Source organism: Mirounga leonina, unplaced genomic scaffold, assembly GCF_011800145.1.
Source record: "Mirounga leonina isolate KUSES-001 unplaced genomic scaffold, KU_Mleo_1.0 Mir_94, whole genome shotgun sequence".
Taxonomy (NCBI): Eukaryota; Metazoa; Chordata; class Mammalia; order Carnivora; family Phocidae; genus Mirounga; species Mirounga leonina.
In genome coordinates, this window is record NW_023270855.1 from 48,191,202 (window position 1) to 48,209,139 (window position 17,938).

General features: G+C 59.0%; 2 protein-coding genes across 4 annotated transcripts; one reads left to right on the forward strand and one right to left on the reverse strand.

Annotated features, from left to right (window-relative positions):
* Positions 1-765: 765 nt before the first annotated feature.
* On the forward strand, positions 766-10,939 carry ILVBL (ilvB acetolactate synthase like). 2 transcript variants are annotated; one of them, XM_034996463.1, is made up of 16 exons: positions 766-917; positions 1,445-1,589; positions 2,817-3,018; positions 3,145-3,272; positions 3,360-3,498; positions 3,593-3,704; positions 6,332-6,431; positions 6,569-6,666; positions 6,785-6,921; positions 7,931-8,065; positions 9,401-9,515; positions 9,620-9,789; positions 9,866-9,936; positions 10,020-10,091; positions 10,271-10,376; positions 10,493-10,939. In XM_034996463.1, exons 2-16 carry the CDS (start codon positions 1,455-1,457, stop codon positions 10,669-10,671), a joined length of 1,899 nt encoding a protein of 632 aa, XP_034852354.1. In that variant the 5' UTR covers positions 766-917; positions 1,445-1,454; the 3' UTR covers positions 10,672-10,939. The 2 variants fall into 2 exon arrangements, with proteins under 2 accessions (XP_034852354.1, XP_034852353.1); XM_034996462.1 differs by having other exon boundaries at positions 806-1,168.
* Positions 10,940-10,959: 20 nt separating this feature from the next.
* On the reverse strand, positions 10,960-17,725 carry SYDE1 (synapse defective Rho GTPase homolog 1). Of its 2 annotated transcripts, XM_034996461.1 has the most exons (8): positions 17,587-17,725; positions 15,671-16,012; positions 14,926-15,570; positions 14,562-14,776; positions 13,811-13,937; positions 13,435-13,595; positions 12,626-12,851; positions 10,960-12,403 (listed from the first exon to the last, which is right to left on the reverse strand). In XM_034996461.1, exons 1-8 carry the CDS (start codon positions 17,672-17,674, stop codon positions 12,000-12,002), a joined length of 2,208 nt encoding a protein of 735 aa, XP_034852352.1. In that variant the 5' UTR covers positions 17,675-17,725; the 3' UTR covers positions 10,960-11,999. The 2 variants fall into 2 exon arrangements, with proteins under 2 accessions (XP_034852352.1, XP_034852351.1); XM_034996460.1 differs by lacking the exon at positions 17,587-17,725 and having other exon boundaries at positions 15,671-17,375.
* Positions 17,726-17,938: the final 213 nt, after the last annotated feature.

The window sequence follows — 17,938 nt, forward strand, 5'->3', positions numbered from 1 at the left end:
ATTTTGCTAAAAAGAGGTGCAAAGGGATAGTAATAAGTGGAAAATGTGGGGCAAATAGAGTATTATTTTCTTTTTTTAAATGGGTGAAATGAAAAGTAGGAATGATTCAACAGAAGATAAAATTAACAACGGGGTGGAATCCTCAGAGGGAAATTCCCGAAGTTGACGAGGGATGGGAGCCACTGTTAAAATGGCAAGATTCGTTTTGGAAGGTAGCAGGGTGCTTAGCACTAGAATTACTTCCCCTTCGCTGATGGGGAGATCATTTTCCAGAGGCCAGACGGCTGGAACCAGGCCCCTCCGGCTTCGGAATGTCCACCACCCTGCGCTCTGAGCTGAGAAACCCCAAGGGTCGGGAAAGAAAGCGGGGTAACAGCAGAGGCGGGCCTACGAGCGAGGGGGCGGGGCTTGTCTGGGACGTGGTCCCGGGTGGTGGCTTCTGGGGAGCGGCCTGTGACGATCACGTCCGGCTAATCTGAAGGGGCTTTCGGCACGGCTGGTGTGAAAGCAGGCGGGATCGGAAAGCCCGAAGACTACAGGCTGAAACGTGGGGCCAATGCACGGCCGCGGAAAGCCGGCTCCAGGGGGTCTCGGCTCCTACAAGCCGCCGAGGGGCGTGGCCTCTCGTAAAGAAAAGTGTTAGACCTGAAGTGCGAGCCAATGAGAGGCGAGGAAGGCGGGGCCTGTGCGCGAGCGGCCAGTAGGGACAGGGTCCTTATAGGAGGTGCTTGTGTTCCAGAGCGTGGTTACGGCTCTGCGCACGCGCGTCGGGCTGGCCTACAGGGCATTGCTGATCTTAGTGAGAGAAAGGGTCACAGCCACAGCTCCGGCCCAGTCCCCCCGCCCCAGGCCACGGGCCTGGGTCACGTGACACGAAGGGCGCCGAATTCCTCTGGAGTCAGCGCCATTTCCCGCAGGTGAAGGCCAGAGTGCCCCGGGGGTGGGAGAAGCCGTCTGACCTCGACCCGCGGCCTGGGGTGTACGGTCGAGTTCCGGCGCTCGCAGTGGGCAGAGGTCTGGCTTTAGGAGAGGGGCGCACACTAGCTTGGGGGCGTGGCCTCGTCCCAGGTGACGTAGATGCGGGGTGTGCCGGCTCAACTTTTGGGCTGAGATTCGGATCCAGGTGTAAAAGAGAGGCGGGGCTTCCCGCCAATTCGTTGAGAAGCAGGTGAGTGTTAAAAGGCATGTTGAGGCCGTTCTGGCCGCACTGACCTGTGGTGGCCTAGTGTCAGCGATGGTGGTGACGTAAGGGGGGGGCTGGCGTCTTAGGAAGCGCGGCCTGGTTATCGAGAGGCGTGGCCTCGTCCCGAGACAGGCGGTGTAAGGGGCGTGGCCGTGCAGAACCGGGGGGGGGAAGAGGCGTGGCCCGGCATCCGTGCGGGAGGTGGCGTACCCTCTGGAAAAGATTTCTGCGTGCAGCTGCTGGCCCTGTCCTTTCTTTCAGGTGCCGCGTCATGGAGACCTTCGCGGCCGCCGCCCCTGCTGGGAACTTCTTCCCCTTATTCCTGTTCTTGGTCTGCGGGACGCTAGTAGCCGCTCTGCTGGGCGCTGCGCACCGCCTGGGGCTCTTCTATCAGTTGATGCACAAGGTGCGGGGGCACAGATCAGCGGCGGGCTGGGGGCAGCCAAAGAAGGAACGAGCTCCTGGCACTCCCTGTAGCTCACGTATTTTGCAGGCGGAGAAAGTGAGGCCTGACTAATCTGGGGGGCTCGGTCAGGAAATTCTATCCACTTCCCTGTCCCCATTGCCAGGTTGCAGACAAGGCCCTGGACTTTGCTTCTAGGAAGAGAGAATCTGGAGTATCTGCACGTTGACTCAGCGCCCGGCCCACTCGTTCCCCGGTGGCCACGAGCCCTTTTCACAGAGCGCTGCTCCCTAAATCCGGTGTGGTCAGAGTGGGCCAAAGGCGGGCACCTGAGGGGGGGCTGTAACAGTTGTCATGTACCTCTCAACACGTCCCTGAGCAGTTGCTTTTGTTTCTGCCCTTATTTCCCACAAGAGGAAACAGGCTCAAGACAGCTTGTGTGGTAACTTGCCATAGGTGATCTTTTTGGGAAGAATTGACCCCACAGACCTCACTCTGAACTACTTGGCTCCTCCCTCAGGAATCTACCCCTTCCCCGGACTCCTTCCCCAGTCCTTCCTTTCTTCATCAGGAGCAACGGGAGCAAGGCTAGTAGCCTTGAGGATCTGTGGAGGTTTAAGGCAGAGGCCTCTGTTGTGCAGGGCACTGAGGAAGCAGGGTCTGGGAAGCCTCAGCATGATCTGTGCCAGCAGGCTGCTGGTGTGCCAGGTGCTTGGTGGCTGTAGCCAGTTGGCTGGGCCTGCCCACTGGGCTTGCCTCCTAGTGAGTGGGAGGAAGTTTAGCAGGCTGGAATCAGCAGTCAGGCTACCAGGCCCTGGAGGGCAGGCAGTTCTGGAATCTCGGCAGGTAGCCCCTGGCCAAACTGTTTCGGGTTCTCGGGATCCATTTTCCCTCTCCTTCACCCTGATTGCCCCACTGCCTTCAAGACAGGCAGTGTAATAGAAGGAGGGCACTCAAGAGCATTGGTTATATGGGACTTTGACTATTGCCAGGACAAGTCTTGGTCTCCCTGGCTGCAAAAGGATATAATCACCAGATGATCTGATAGGATGACATGTCCTGTTGCCCTGGACCTGGCACATAGTATGTTAGGTGCCTAACCAACATCAGACTTTCTCTGACTCTGTCCTGCCCCCCTCCTTGGGGGAGTGAGATTGCCTTCTCCCTACCTGCCCTGGTGCCCTTGCTCTGGTCCTTGATAATCTTGCTCCTCCCCCTCCGTGGGCCCAGGTGGACAAGGCAAGCATTCAGCATGGTGGGGAGAACGTGGCAGCTGTGCTGAGGGCCCATGGCGTGCGGCTCCTCTTCACACTGGTCGGTGGGCACATTTCCCCGCTGCTGGTGGCCTGCGAGAAGCTGGGCATCCGTGTGGTGGACACACGCCACGAAGTCACAGCTGTCTTTGCCGCCGATGCCGTGGCCCGCCTAACCGGTGAGGGCAGAGCAGAGAGGGCTGAGGGCTGGGGAGAATGGGATGGGAGGTCTTCGAGGGGCGGAGTTTTTTCAGGGGTGGCCAGGAGAGTGGGCACAGATGGCTGTGATGGATTCTGTGTTTCAGGGACGGTGGGTGTGGCCGCAGTGACAGCAGGCCCTGGCCTCACCAACACGGTGACTGCAGTGAAGAACACCCAGATAGCTCAGTCCCCAGTCCTGCTTCTGGGTGGGGCTGCCAGCATGCTCCTACAGGTGCCTTGTCCTTGGTGGGTGGTGGGGGCCCCAGGGAGCCTCAGAAGGCTCATGTGTTGACTCTCTGGACGCCTCTGTTTCCACCAGAACCGGGGTGCACTCCAGGCCATTGATCAGATGTCCCTGTTTAGGCCACTGTGCAAATTTTGTGCTTCTGTGCGGAGGGTGCGAGACATCGTGCCCACTCTGAGGGCTGCGATGGCTGCTGCCCAGTCGGGCACCCCAGGTAGGTGGGGGGCACGTGCTGGGCAGTGGGCAGGCCCTAAGGCCTGGGTCTAGGGAGGCATGGCAGGCTCAGTATCCTCCCTGCCCCTCTGCAGGCCCAGTGTTTGTGGAGCTGCCCATTGATGTGCTGTACCCCTACTTCATGGTCCAGAAGGAGGTGGTGCCAGCCAATCCACCCAAGGGCCTCATGGGTCGACTGGTCTCCTGGTGAGTAGCCCCATTCCCACCATGCTCTCTCCAGCCCCCTGCCCTCTTTTGTAACTTCCTGCCAGCATCTGTCCCTCCTTTGACTCATTCATCGGCTTCCATATCAATTGAGTGGGGGGAGGGCAGCCAGGGGAAGAGCATTCTAGGTAGAGGGACTACATATGCAAAGGTCCTGAGGCAGGAGCAAACTTGGTGGGTTGGGAAAGCAAGGTAGCCTATGTGGCAGCAGCAGGTGAGCAAAGGGACAGGGACTGAGCTCAGAGCAGCCAGCAGGAGCCATTGGGAGGACCTGGATTTTTTTTTTTTTTTTTTTTTAATTTGAGTTCCATTGAGAAGCATTACAGGGCCTTTAGCAGAGGCGTGGGATACCCTGATTCAGGTTTTTATTATGTTCCCTCCGATTGCTCTTGGAGAATGGACTGTGGGGTTGGGTGGAATCTGGGAAGCCAGGGAGGAGGTGTGGTGGGCCTTGGGATGAGAGGCAGTGGTGGCCTGGATCCTGGTGGTGGCCGTGAGATGCAGAGACACGGGTGGATCACATGTGAGTGCTTGGACCTCCATCTGGCCAGGATAAGGGACAAGCTCGAAGGTTTTCCTAGAAGAGCTACAAACTTGAGGGGGGCTTCTTTCAGTTGAGAGGCTAGAAAGGGGTTCTAGCCCAGGCAGAGGTATGTGAAAGAGATCTGTTTTTGGTCCACCACTGAGATGGGCCTGGCTGACAGCACAGGAAGGAGAGTCAGTTCTCCTTCCCCCTCTATCCCTTCCCTTTGCCTATGTTTCCCCTTCCACCTTCCATTCTCCTTTCACCACATACTTAGCGAGTGCCATACTTAGCAGGTACCAGGACAGGCAGGCCGTTGCCCCGGCTCAGGGAGTAGCAGTTTATTCATGTGTCTTTTATAACAACCTGAGTCAAGATGGCAAGGTATTATGATGGGTGTTTCATAGATTGGGTAACTGGCCCCAAGGGGGCCAAATCACTGGCATGAAGTCACCCAGCTTGTTACTGGCACATGAGGATTCAGCCTGGAGGACCCCTCAGTGCTTTGTCCACAGAGCTATGTGCTGTCTATAATGAATGAAGTGAAAGCCCAGAGAGATGGGTCCAAATCCCAGGACTGCGGCTAACTAGCTGTGTTAAGCTTGAGCAAATGGTGAAGCCTTTCTTTTTTTCCACCAGTTTAATTGAGATACAGTTAACATAGGGCGAAGTTTAAGGTGGACAGTGTAATCATTTAACCTTTCTTGACTTCACCTTCCTTATCTGTAAAATAGAGGAGCGTTGCCTGTTTTTCTCTCTAGACTAAGATTCTGTGAAGAATAAAACAAGGTCATTTTGATAGTGTAAAATGCGGGAGTGAATAATTAACTGTTATTTTCTTAAATAAGGATACGTTTGGAGTCCAGTGTCCCTATCACATGTGAGGCAGGGTATCTCCCATCCTTTCTCCAACATGGTTAGGGATCCACAAATACAGAGGGGGATTCAGGAGTCCTGAACATGTAGGAAGTGTCTGGTGACCCTGTCAGGTAGGCTCAAGTTTCAAGCAGTTTTATTCTGTGGCGGTGACAGCAGTCTCTTTGTTCCCTGCCCCGCTCCCCCCCCATCCCCCATTCACCTCTTCTTTTTTATTTTTTAATTTTTTAAAATTTCTTTTTAAAGATTTTATTTATTTATTTGACAGACACAGCGAGAGAGGGAACACAAGCAGGGGGAGCAGCAGAGGGAGAGGGAGAAGCAGATTCCCCGCTGAGCAGGGAGCCCGATGTGGGACTCGATCCCAGGACCCTGGGATCATGACCAGAGCTGAAGGTGGACGCTTAACTGACTGAGCCACCCAGGCGCTCCTCCATTCTCCTCCTCTCTCTTGGGCTCCCCCTCCTCGGCCCCTAGCCCTTTTTTTGCCTTTTCTTTTTATGTTGGTTTCTTCTTGGTCTCTTCTCATTCTCTACAATCTCGGTTCCTCCTTAAAAGAAAAACAAGCTTCAGGCTCTGGCTGCTTTCTGCCAACGCCCACGTGTCTTGTTTTTGGTTGGGCTGGGTGTTCCCCAGGGAGGTCAGAGCTGGGCAGGAGGTATTTCTCTGTCTCCAGGCCCTGCACAGGCCCACACAGGTGGTTGGGGCCCTAGGACCCAATGAGTAAGGAGACAGAAGGAGTTGTCAGAAGCCAGAGAAAGCGGCTTGAGTGCTGGGGATATTAGTAGCTTCCATGATACAGTGTTTTGCAAAGTGCTTCATCTCCTGGATGGATAGGTAGTGAACCTTGGAAGGGAGATTCCCTTTTACATTTTACCTTAACCTCAGAAAGGTTAAGTCACTCGCCGGGTCACACAGCTAGAAAGTGGAGGAGCCACATGTGGCTGCCCTCGCAGCCGTCTGTGGCCCTGATCGTGGTACTCCCCGCCTGTGTCACTTGTTTCTGAGGGTCTGTGTGCGATTGGGTAGTCGCCAGAAGCTTCTGAGGGAAACCGGCTGCTGGAGACTGGCCATTGGCGTGTGCCTCTCCTGGGGTGTTGCTGGTCCACTCCTGTGCCTGTCTCACTTCCCTCCTAGACCCTGGCCTCCTCCAGCTCCTGGAGCCCCCGTCACTGATCCTGGTAACCGCCTCTTCCTCTCACCTTTGCAGGTACTTAGAGAATTACCTGGCCAACCTCTTTGCAGGAGCCTGGGAGCCTCAGCCTGAGGGCCCTCTGCCTCTGGACATTCCCCAGGCATCCTCCCAGCAGGTGAATCGCCTCTCTTCCCTGGCTGAGGACCCCCACCTGGCAGGACAGTCTCTCTTTGAGTCAGTATTGGGGCGTTGATCTTGGGGGCTGATGGTGACTCACACGGTGGGCTCTTTGAGCCCCATCTCTCATCCCAGGTTCAGCGCTGTATGGAAATCTTGAGCCGAGCCAAAAGGCCGCTGATTGTGCTGGGGAGCCAGGCTCTGCTGCCCCCGACACCTGCCGACAAACTTCGGTGAGAAGGCTCAGCTCTGCCCTTACTGTCAAATACCTGGTCCCTGGTCGCCTGTTGCCTTGTGGGGTGGGGGCATGCCCTTGACACTATACTACCTCTGTTCTGCCTGGATCCTCAGGGCTGCTGTGGAGACCCTTGGCATCCCCTGCTTCCTGGGAGGGATGGCACGAGGACTGCTGGGCCGCAACCACCCCCTCCACATCCGGCAGAACCGTAGCGCTGCCCTGAAGAAAGCAGATGTTGTCCTTCTGGCAGGTGGGCCTCGGCCTCCTCTGCCCTCTTCCCTTTGCCTCCCTCCAGGCCCCCCCCCCCCCCCCCGCCTTTGTGACCCTGACCCTCCTAGTCAGGTACTTACTGGCACCCTACCCTCATAATCACCCACCGTCTTATCTTGGGCCCCACCCCTTCCCCTTTCAGGGGTTTGGCCAACCGTGTACTTTGAAGTCTAGGCAAACTCTCGCAAGGTTGCTGCTGTGTTGTAGGACTCAGCTTCGCACAGAGGAGGATGCACGGATAGAGGGCACCTGCAGTATTTATGTTCCGCATTTGCATTTGTATGCTTCATACAGGATTTCTATAGCACAGACACGTATGGCATGTACATTTTCATGTGAAGTATTTGGAGTCCTGCCCAACACGTAATAGTTGTATCAGTTCTCTGTTGTGTAATAACCATCCCTAAATTCAGTGACTTGAACTTATCATTTCTTAAGGTCCACCTAGAGGTTAGGTGGTAGTTTTTCTGGTTTTGATGGGGCTCATTCATGAGTCTGTAGGTGGAGAGGCAGGAAGGCATCTGGGCTGATCTGGGCTGGGCTGGCGCATGTACTTGGCCTTGGCTGACTACAGGTTAGGCTGACATGACCTTCGCAGGGATAACTGAGTTCTTTCACTCTTCCCTACCTCTTCCTCCAGCTTTCTTATCATCCAGCAGGCTAGCCTGGGCTTGCTCACTTGGTGGAGGATGAGAAACATGCAGGGATGGGAGAGCAAGGTTTTTTAAGAGAGAGACAGTAGAAGCCACAATTCTTGAAGCTTGATCTCGGGAACGCCTGCCTTCACCTGCCACACTCTATTGGTCAGAGCACGTCCCCGAGGCCAGCCCAGATTTGAGGGGTGGGGAGCTGTGAAGTCACTGCACGCGGTACTGGTACAGAGAGGAAGGAAGGATGGGGACCCTTCTGTGCTTAGCTTGCTATGGTGGATTAAGTAAGGTGGTGGGACACTGGCTGTCCAGACACTGAGACCTGGTTCCCCACTCCAGGAGCCGTGTGTGACTTCCGTCTGTCTTATGGCCGTGTCCTCAGCCGCAGCAGCAAGATCATCATTGTCAACCGTAACCGGAAAGAGATGTTGCTTAATTCAGACATGTTCTGGAAGCCCCAGGAAGCCGTGCAGGGTGAGCTCCTGGGACCACCCCCCTCCCCCAACACATATATGCGCTTCCCTGTCTTCCTTCTGACCTCTGCTGTAGCTGGCTTGAGCCAGGTGCCGGTGAGGAAAGCCCAGACCCTGCCCCGGTGGGCACCCAGTCAGCCAGGGACACATATTTGGCTCTCAGACTCATGGGTGCTTCTGGATGAACAAATGGTGGGGCCTGGGAATGTGCATGTGATCGTGCCCCTGGTTGCAAACCCTCCCATGCTGCCAGCTGCCTGGAGGACAGAGATCTTCCTCCTGGGCCCCCGAGGCCTCTGTTGTCCTGTCGTGCCATCCCTGTTCAGTCTGCTCCCACAGCCTTTATGTGCTCTGCTCTGCCCATTGTTCCAAGCACATTGACTGTGCTACGTGGAACTTTTTTTTTTATTGTTACGTTAATCACCATACATTACATCATTAGTTTTTGATGTAGTGTTCCATGATTCATTGTTTGTGCATAACACCCAGTGCTCCATGAAGCTCGTGCCCTCCTTAATACCCATCACCAGGCTAACCCATCCTCCCACCCCCCTCCCCTCTAGAACCCTCAGTTTGTTTTTCAGAGTCCATTGTCTCTCATGGTTCGTCTCCCCCTCTGATTTCCCCCCTTCATTCTTCCCCTCTTGCTATCTTCTTTTTTTTTTTTTTCTTAACATATATTGCATTATTGCTACATGGAACTCTTGAGTCAAACAGAGAAGTGGCATTGCTGCATTCGTGTTTGGGCAGGTCCACTGTAGTAGCTGGTAGGCAGTGAGACAGAGAGGGCAGGTGGAGGCCAGGGGCCCGTTAACCCGGGCCAGGACAGAAAGGACGAGGCCTGGAGCGGACACAGACAGGGATGACAAACTCCGCTTCTGAGCCTCCATGGAATCATTTCTAAGATCGAGATGAAAAGTACATCACTGGCCCATTTCTCGGTCACTTCACAAGCACTCTGCATATCTGGGTCGGAGAGACATGCTTGGCTGATGAAGGTGTTTGGAGGGACGTGTTTTAGAGGCGGGACTGACAGCACTGCCTGATCTGGGGGGTGAGGAGGAGGCAGGCAACAAGGCTGCTTGGGATTCTCACCCACTTTGTGCTTCCTAAATGTTCATTTCTCTGGCCTTGCTCTCCGCCTCACCTTGGCTGCCCTAACCTAGTTCTGGCAGACTCTGGCATGTGTTTTACCTGTTTTGCCCTGGGAACATCCCCAGCCTGCCTCCTTGTCTCCTGCTGGAATGTTGCCATTGGATTCCTGCTGTCACTGGGCCTCTGATGCTGGAAGGGCAGGAGGCCACTTCCCTGCAGCTGTATCCTCTTCCTTCCCTAGGAGACGTGGGCTCCTTTGTGGTGAGGCTGGTGGAGGGCCTTAAGGGCCAGACGTGGGCCTCAGACTGGACAGAGGAGCTTCGGCAAGCTGACCGGCAGAAGGAGCAGACCTTTCGGTGGGGACCGGGTGGAGTGGACACATGCATGGGCTGGGGGTGTGGTTGTGGGTTCCTGGAAGGCTCTGTTGCTGGCCCTGCTGACGTGTGCTGTTCCGTGGCAGGGAGAAGGGGTTGATGCCTGTAGCCCAGCACCTGAACCCAGTGCGGGTACTGCAGCTGGTGGAGGAAACTCTGCCTGACAACTCGATTCTGGTGGTCGATGGTGGGGACTTCGTGGGTACTGCCGCCCACCTGGTGCAGCCCCGTGGCCCCCTGTGCTGGCTCGATCCTGGTAAGGAGGGGCCTGTGCCTGGGACAGCTAGCATTGTCCGGGCCCCTCTACACCCACCTGCTCTTGGTCTTCCTAGGGGCCTTTGGGACTCTGGGTGTTGGTGCAGGATTTGCACTCGGGGCCAAACTGTGCCGGCCGGATGCCGAGGTGAGTGAGAGTGCTGGAGGCGGGGGGCAGTGAGTGGGTTCTCTGGGCAGTGAGCCACTCAGCCAGCCTTGTTCCCTGCTCAGGTGTGGTGCCTGTTTGGCGATGGAGCTTTTGGCTATAACCTCATTGAATTTGACACCTTCGTCAGACACAAGGTGACCGAGCTGCCCAGAGGGAAGCTCAGAGCTTGGGGTTCTGGGAGAGGTCATCAGGGGTGGGCAGGGCTAGGGAGGGAGCTGCTTCTGTCTGGCAAAGGTCCTGTCCCTGTCTTTTCCTCTGGCTGGCCAAGCCTTAAAACTGAAGGCTGTGGCCTGACCTCATCCTTTTTTTGCAGATCCCAGTGATCGCTTTGATAGGGAATGATGCTGGCTGGACCCAGATTTCTCGGGAGCAGGTGCCCTCTCTGGGCAGCAATGTGGCCTGTGGCCTGGCTTACACTGGTGAGAAGCTGGGGTAGGGTGAAGAGAGGGGGAAGCTGTTCCATGTGTTCCTCTCCTGGGCTGACTGCATGGTGGCCTAGGTCCCTGCCACCATCTGACTTGACTTCCCCTTTTAGATTATCACCGGGCAGCCATGGGACTTGGGGCCCAGGGCTTGCTGCTCTCACGGGAGAAAGAAGATCAGGTGGTCGAGGTGCTTCGTGATGCTCAGCAGCAGTGCCGAGGTGGCCACCCGGTTGTGGTCAACATCCTCATTGGGAGGACGGACTTCCGAGATGGCTCCATTGCTGTGTAGGGCCTCATGGGTCAGTACCCTTGGCCTTGCCACCCCTAGACTGTGCCTGGCTGGTTTAGTCTCATCCTTGCCTGCCTTGGACCTGGCTGATCAGGTCCAGTGACTCTACAACCCTCCCTGAAGACAGGGTGGGGCTGGGGGGTTGGGTCAGAGCTCAGAGAGGTTCCCTGGCAGCACTGGAGAGCTCCTGGGCCTTTTTCTCTGGGCACAACTGCCCTTTCTCCCTTCCTCTTGGGCACACTGAATAAACCACCCATGTGGGCCCCAGCACTCATTCCAGAACTTGTGCATACTGATTTATTGTCCACAAAGATGGAAGTGAGGGAAAAGGGGGAGACAGGAGGGAACCTACTCTCCCACTGGAACTCTGGGGCCCACTGAGGCTCCATTACTGGGGATTTCAGGGTGCCTGGCCACTGCAAATTCTTTCCCCCTCAGAGGTCCCTGAAAGCCCCATACACCTGTCCCAGACGTGTCCATGCACACTAGTCCTCACACACAGACACACACGCACGGAGGCAATAAATATGTTCCGTACCAAAGTGCCCCCAGCCTGACATTTCAGGTGGGGCCCCTCCGAAAGGGAGGTCTTGTAAGTGCTCAGTTTCTTCAGGGATGTGGAGGAAGAACAGGGGAGGGGAAAGGCCAGACTCTGCTATCTCCATTTCCTGGTTTGAGGCAATCACGGGGTTTTCCTTGGAAGAGAGGGTGGGGAAACCAGCTATTTTTCTAAAGGCCCTGGGCTGCCCTTAATCCAGCCAGAGCCCAGGATAGGGGCTTTCCCCCACCCTGCCCCAAATAGCACCTCATGATAGTCCTTGGACCTTCCAGGGCAGGGAGAAGCAGAGCGCGGTGCTTAAAGCTAATACTGATTTGGTTGGCAGCAGCAAGAAGACTGACGGGGTGGGGGTGGGGGTTGGGGGTGTAGAAGAAGGGGGGGGCGGTGTCTCACCATCTCGGGGTGATGCTCACAGTAACTGGTGATTCCCGGGCCAAGGGGGAGGGGCAAGAGAGGCCAGCCCAGCAAGCAGGAGAAGTGCCTTTTGGCAGCAAGGGGAGAAGCCCTTGGTACTTAGAAAAGATGTCCCCAACAGCTGGTCCCGAAAGTCCCCAGTCCCCAGGCTTTGCAACCAACGCCCCACCACTGAGCACTGGAAACGAGGAATGATTCTCAGCAACGGGCTGGCTGGTCACTAGGCAACTCCCCAGCAACCGGGACGGCGGCCCGGGCGACCGGTCTGGTCCCCTCCGGTCCCCTCGGTCGCCGGGGCACCGCCTCAGCAGCCAGGAGCCCGGCCCTTAGTCACCGGGGTCCCGCCCCGCCCGGCTCAGAGGCACACGTTGATCTGCTTGGAGAGCTCTCGCTCCAGGTCCAGGATGAGGGCGTCGAAGTCTTTGAGGTTCAGGTGCGGGTTGAAGGGCGCCTCGAAGTCGTCTTCGAAGTCCGCGGCGCCCGCCGGCTCGCCCGCCTCCTCGTCCTCGTCCTCGCTGTAGCTGCCCGTCACGTGGTCGTAGTCCGGCCCGGACAGAAAGTCCCGCCCGCACGGCAGGAAGTCCCGTCCGCAGACGCTCCAGTCGCCCGCGTAGCGATTGCTGGGGGGGCTCTCGGGGCCGCCCCGGCCGCGGGGCCGAGCCACCACTTCGGGGCCGGCGAGCGGCAAGTGCAGCGGCGGCTGCCGTTTGGGCCGCAGGTACGGGGCGAGGTCCTGAGGCTCCGGGGGCCTGCGGGGATCTGCGGGGAAGAGCGGGGCTCGTGACTGGCTGGCTGCCTAGCTAACCAGGCCCCTGATTGGCCCGACGGGAGACCCGGGTTTACGCACGGGTCCACGCCGGGCGCGCGGGGGGGGGGGGGGGCGTGGCACGCCTGAAGCCCGAGACTCTGATTGGTCGCCCGAGAAAGCATCGCTGCGGCGGCCTGGCCGGGATCGGCGGCGCGGGCCAGGGGCGGGCTCACCTGGCCAGGCCTGCAGCAGGTAGTGCAGCACCTCGATGTGGCGCTTGAAGTCCACTGCGTTGGTGAGGCCCGGCCCAGAGCTGCGGATGCGGGGCCTGGCGGGTGCCTGGCGCGCCGGCAGCAGCACGGGACCGAAGCACACGGCCAGGTTCTGCGGCGTCATGCGGTTGTGGGCGTGGAAGGAGGAGACGAGGCGCAGGTGGTCCAGGAGAAGAGTCAACGTGGCCTGAGAGAAGACGGTTGGGAATCACGAGGCGGGTGAAACTGGCCCCCTGTCAAACCTGAGGGGAGACTAAGGCGGCCCAGAGTGGGGAAACTCGAGATCTCAGAGCTGGTTGATGGCTGAGCTAAGGCTTTGATATAAGTATTATGCTGGAAGGGAGACGGAGGACGAAGGCAACTTAGCTGGCTTTGTTTTCACTTTCCTGTGCCTGTCCCATCCTCTCTGTATTAAGCAGGGCTAGCATTAATCCTGTGTTAGGGTTTATACCCCATGAGGGTATTGAGGCACAGAGGGTCAGGACTTCTCCAGGATCCCACAGCCGGGAACCTCCCTTGTGGGTAGGTTGACAGATCTGTATTCAGAGCCTGCATTTTTGTGATATCCTGGCTGTGCAACCTTGGGCAACTCACTTAACTGCTCTGGGCCTAGGTTTCCATAGCTATGAAGTGGGGATACTGATAGCACCTACTTTCTAGGGTTGTGACAGTGCCTCAAGTTCATGCACATCATGGGCTCAGGTGTGGGTGAAACACTCTACTGGTGTCAGCCCAGTCAGTCCTGCCCACTCCCACCAGGTCCAACTTACCTTCTCCACATCTGGCAGGCAGTTGAGGAGCCCACGGGTGCCCTCGGTGCTGGAGGGTGCCCTGCTTGGGGGTCCTTGGGCCATGGCCTCCAGCACCACCTGATAGAGGGGCTGGGTGATGAGCGGGGTGGGCAGTTCCCGAAGATAATCCTTGAGGATGCCTGTGGACACAGGGCCCACTCTGGTCAGGGCATCCCTGGCTTCTGAGGCTGGAGGGGTCAGCTGGGGCTGGGAGGGGGAAGAGGAGGACAGGCATAGGAAAGTGAAAACAAAGCCAGGCAGAAAGGGTGAGGTCCCAGAGCAGAGGGGTCACAGGGACTCCCTTGAGGTGAAGTTTGAATAGGGAGCAGGCAGGGGACAGGAAGGGCATGCTGACCAGTGATGACATTGATATCAGGATACAGGTCCTCAGAGAGGCAGACGGCTGCACTGTCCCGCTCAAAGGCATCCCGAAGCTCTTTCTTCACGGCTGCCGAGCCACACAGACGGTACAGCCCCACCACCTAGGGGTGGGGACAGAGAGAGATCTTCTTGCCTGTGCTACAAAGGGATCAGGGCCGGGTGGGGTGGGGGCTGGAGGTCTGGGTCAGGGTGGCAGTGGGCAGAGGGGTTGGGGGCTGGCTGTGGCTTCACCAGCTGCCTTTCTGCTCCTCTGACACCTGTCATGGGGTCCCCACCTGGCTGCCTGAACAACCTGGCCCTGGAAACCCTCTGCTTGGATCATTCGTCCCGGCACCACCCTCCTTCTCAGCTCACTTGTCACCTCCTCTGGGAAGCCCTTCCTGACTACTCCAACCAGCATCAGACCCTGCTTTAAGCTCTCCCAGCTTCTTCACTCTTGTGCCAGCCCCAGTTTTACACCTGTGAGTTACTGGAATCATGTCTTTTCTCCCATCGGACTCTGAGCTCCAGAAGGTCTGGGACCATGTATTACTAAACGGATGGATGACCTATGGGTTCTGGGCTGGGTGCTGTGGTCTAGGGGAGCCTCCCGCCCTTGTCTAAGCTGGGATTGGAGCTAGCTGTGTCTCAGGCAGGGCGGATGTGTGGGGAAGGCCTGGCCTCTGTTTGCTGGGTGTCCTGGGGTTTAGGTCTGAGGGCCAGCTGGAATGGGGCAGGGGGCTCACCCGCAGCCCTCGGCGCTCGATCTGCCCAACACACTTCTGGATGATGAGGGGCACCTGGCCCGGGGGCTTTTCCCGCTCCACCAGCAGCGGCAGGGGCAGCCCAAAGACTCGAGGCTCAGCGGTGCCTGGTGCTTCCTGCTGCTCTGACAGGGTCAGCTTGGCATACAGCAGCCCCTGGGGCTCCAGGCGCACTGCCAGTTGCTGGGCCTGGCAGCCTGAAGACGCAAGGGGGTCTGTGGGGTCTGGCCCCACAGGCTCTATGCCCTGGCCCCCTGCTCCAAGCCACACCCCCACCCTGGACACTGGGGAAAGGGGGATCTGCACCCTGTGCCCACCGCTCCTCCCCTGCAGCCAGGCGTCCTACCTCGGAAGACTGTGGGTAGCAGCACAGTGCCCTGGGCGCAGGGCCGGTGCCGCCGGACACCGGGGTCCCACGCCAGCACCAGGGCCCGCAGCAGCCGGGCAGCCTCGAGTTCCAGGTGGAAGGTGTGGTCCAGCCGCAGGAAATCCGGCCCCCCCCTCAGTGGCCCCGTTCGGGCCCGGGCCACCCCATCCACCTGCAGTAGGCAGCAGAGGTCTCTTGGGGTGGCCCCGGGTGCCGGCCGCAGCCCCCCCAGCCCGTACAAGTGCAGGCTGAGGCGGCCCCAGAGTGCGGCAGGGGGTGCTCGGGCTGATGGGCCCACCTCATAGGGCCGGAAGGCAGTGGGCGATGGAGGCCCTGCTGGGCGCTCCGGTGAGTCACCATCACTGAGGTAACCGGCCCGAGGGCCCCGTGGGGCCCCAGCCCCTGCTGCCCGTCCCGGCGTCCCCACACTGCTATCCAGGTGGTAACGGCTGATGACGGAGCCCTCGGGGGCGGCCCTCTCACGCTCTCGGCCAGCCCGGGTGCCCCGCAGGCTCAGTCGGCGCCGCAGGTCAGGCAGCTTCTTCATCTTCATGGAGAGGCGCCTGGCTGGGCCAGGGGACTTCGTGCGGGAGGCTTTGGTTGGGGGGCTGGCAGGGGCTGTGCCTGGGGAACAGCAGATCTCAGGGTTCGGAAGCCTGGGCTTGGGACGGGGGTGAGGCTTGTGGTCATCTTGGGGGGCTGGAGGTATGAGGCTTGTGCTCACCTTGTGAGGCCGGGCCCTCTAGTTCAGCTGAGCCTGGCTGTGGTCCCCCGGGCTCAGGTGCCAGGGGTCTGGAGTCTTCCTCAGGGATAGGGTTGTACCAGATTTCACCAGCGGGCTCCCCACTGCCAGGTGCCCTGGGACCCAAAGCAGCCTCTTCCGGTGGCTTGGCCCCACCCAGCACCCATCGGCGGCTGCTGGGCTCCAGGCTCTGCAGGTAGGCCCCCCGAGCTGGGCTCCGAGATGCCTCAGGGCTTGGGGGCCCCTCTGCTCCAGCCTGGGACCCTTCGGGAGCCTGGGGCTCTGGCTCTGGAGGACTGGGCTCCGGGCGTTGGGCTGGGCGGCCTGGCAGAGAGCAAGGGGAGTGAGACCCAGCTGCCCCCAGTGCAGCCCCAGGCCGCTGGCTCTTTCCCCAGCAGGGGCCAGGGCTGGGGTGCACACAGTGCTGGCACTCACTCCACGAGTTTGTTTGGAATGGGCGGGCAAAGGCCAGCAATCTCATTGGTTGCCAGCTTAGAGCCCACCTGCTCTTAGGTCCTGGGGTCCCAAACGGTGTCCCTCCGCCCTTCAACCTCAGGTGTCCAGTGGGGTATCTCCAGACCTGGGCCCTGCATTCTCAGCTCTACCTCCCACCCCTGGCATGGAGCTCTGCCCCTGTCCTTTCTTACTGGGTGGCTTTGGGCAAGTTGCTTTCCATCTTTGAGTCTCAGTGCCCTCCTGTGAAGTGGGGAAATTCAATGCCCCCCTCCGGGGAGGCATCAGAGAACTCGTGGGGACTGCTTCCTAGGCGTCCGGGTTATGGTCAAGCACGCAGCCCACAGTGAAGGCTGGCTTGCTCCTTTCAGAAGACAGGAGCAGGCGCGACAACTAGTGCTGGGGTCCCCCTTTCTACAGCACTCCCCCCACCCACCACCCCTTGCCTGTCTTCTAGACTCTGCTCCCATCCTGGAGTGGGCCCTGTCTCTCAGCCCAGTCCAGATCCCCACGGTCAACGCCTTGGGGCCTCCCCTTTACTCCCTTCTCCCTTCTCTGACATCCTGGGCTGTTTCCTGTCTGTGTTTGTGCGTGGGCACCCCTGTCCCTTCTCTCTGCTCTAGGAACCTTGGGAATCTTTGGGAAAGGATTGGGGGCGGGGGGGGGGGGGGAGGTCAGATCGCAGAGTCGTCAGGCCTCCCTCCTTTAACTCCTTCCTTCCTGGACTTTCCGTCCCATGCAGCTCCCAGCTCTAGTTTGCTGGTGGACTCCCTCCTCTGGTCAACTCTGATTTCCAACGCCCTGGGTCCTGTCTCGGGGGTCTCTATTAGTAGCTTGTCCAAAGAGCTGTTTAAGTCACTTCATTGGCTCTGGACAAATGACCCAACTGCTCCGTGCCTCAGTTTCCCCGCCCGTCTAAAAGGGAGAGTTTCCTAGGGCTGCTTAAGGTGGGCGCAGCTGCAGTCACTGGTTAATAGGTGGGAGGGGGCTGGGGGGTGGCCACTGTGGCTGATGCACCGCCTCTCTCCCTCCTCTGCAGGAGTTCGCTACCCATCTCCCGTCCCGGGTCTCCAGGGCGCAGGGTGTCCCAGCCTGGACTGACTGGGCCCGTTTGCCAACTTCCCAACTCCTCCTCCCCTCCACCCTCCAGGCGCTCGGTCTCGGCCCCATTTCCTGTCAGGGACGAGGCCCCCTCCCGGGCCTCGCAAGGAGCCCGCAGCGCCGGCATCGCGAGCCAGGCGCACATAACGGTCCGCGCCCCCTCTCCCCCCCACCCAGCCCCTTCCTGCCAGGACCCCTGCCCGCTCTCTGTCCCCCACCCGGGGCCGCAGGGGACTCCGCGGGGCTCCCCCTCGCCCCCCAGCCGTCCCGCCTTGGAGCTCCGGGACCATCTCCCGGGCGGGGCGGGGTTCGGCGCCCCCTCCTCGGCCGCCTCCCCGGCTCACCGCGCTCCTTCGCGTCCGACTTTTTCCGGGGAAGTTTCTCCCGGCCCCGCAGGCGGGAGAAGGTTTTCCTGAGCAGCGGCTCGGCCATGCTGGGGCCCGGGCCGGGCCGAGTGCGCGCCCCGGGCTCCGGCCGCGCCGCCCCCCGCCCTCCCCAGCCCCGCCCGCCCCCCGCTCCGCGCCAGCAGGAAGCGCATTCCGGGAATGCTTGGCCCAAACTTTTTTTTTTTTTTCACCTTCCCGCGGCCTGAGCGAGCGATGCTGGGATATGTAGTCGCCCGGGCCTGGTGGGGAGGAGATGGGGGCTCTATGCTACCTTCCTCGCTCCAACTGTGAACATCTTGGCACAGTCCTG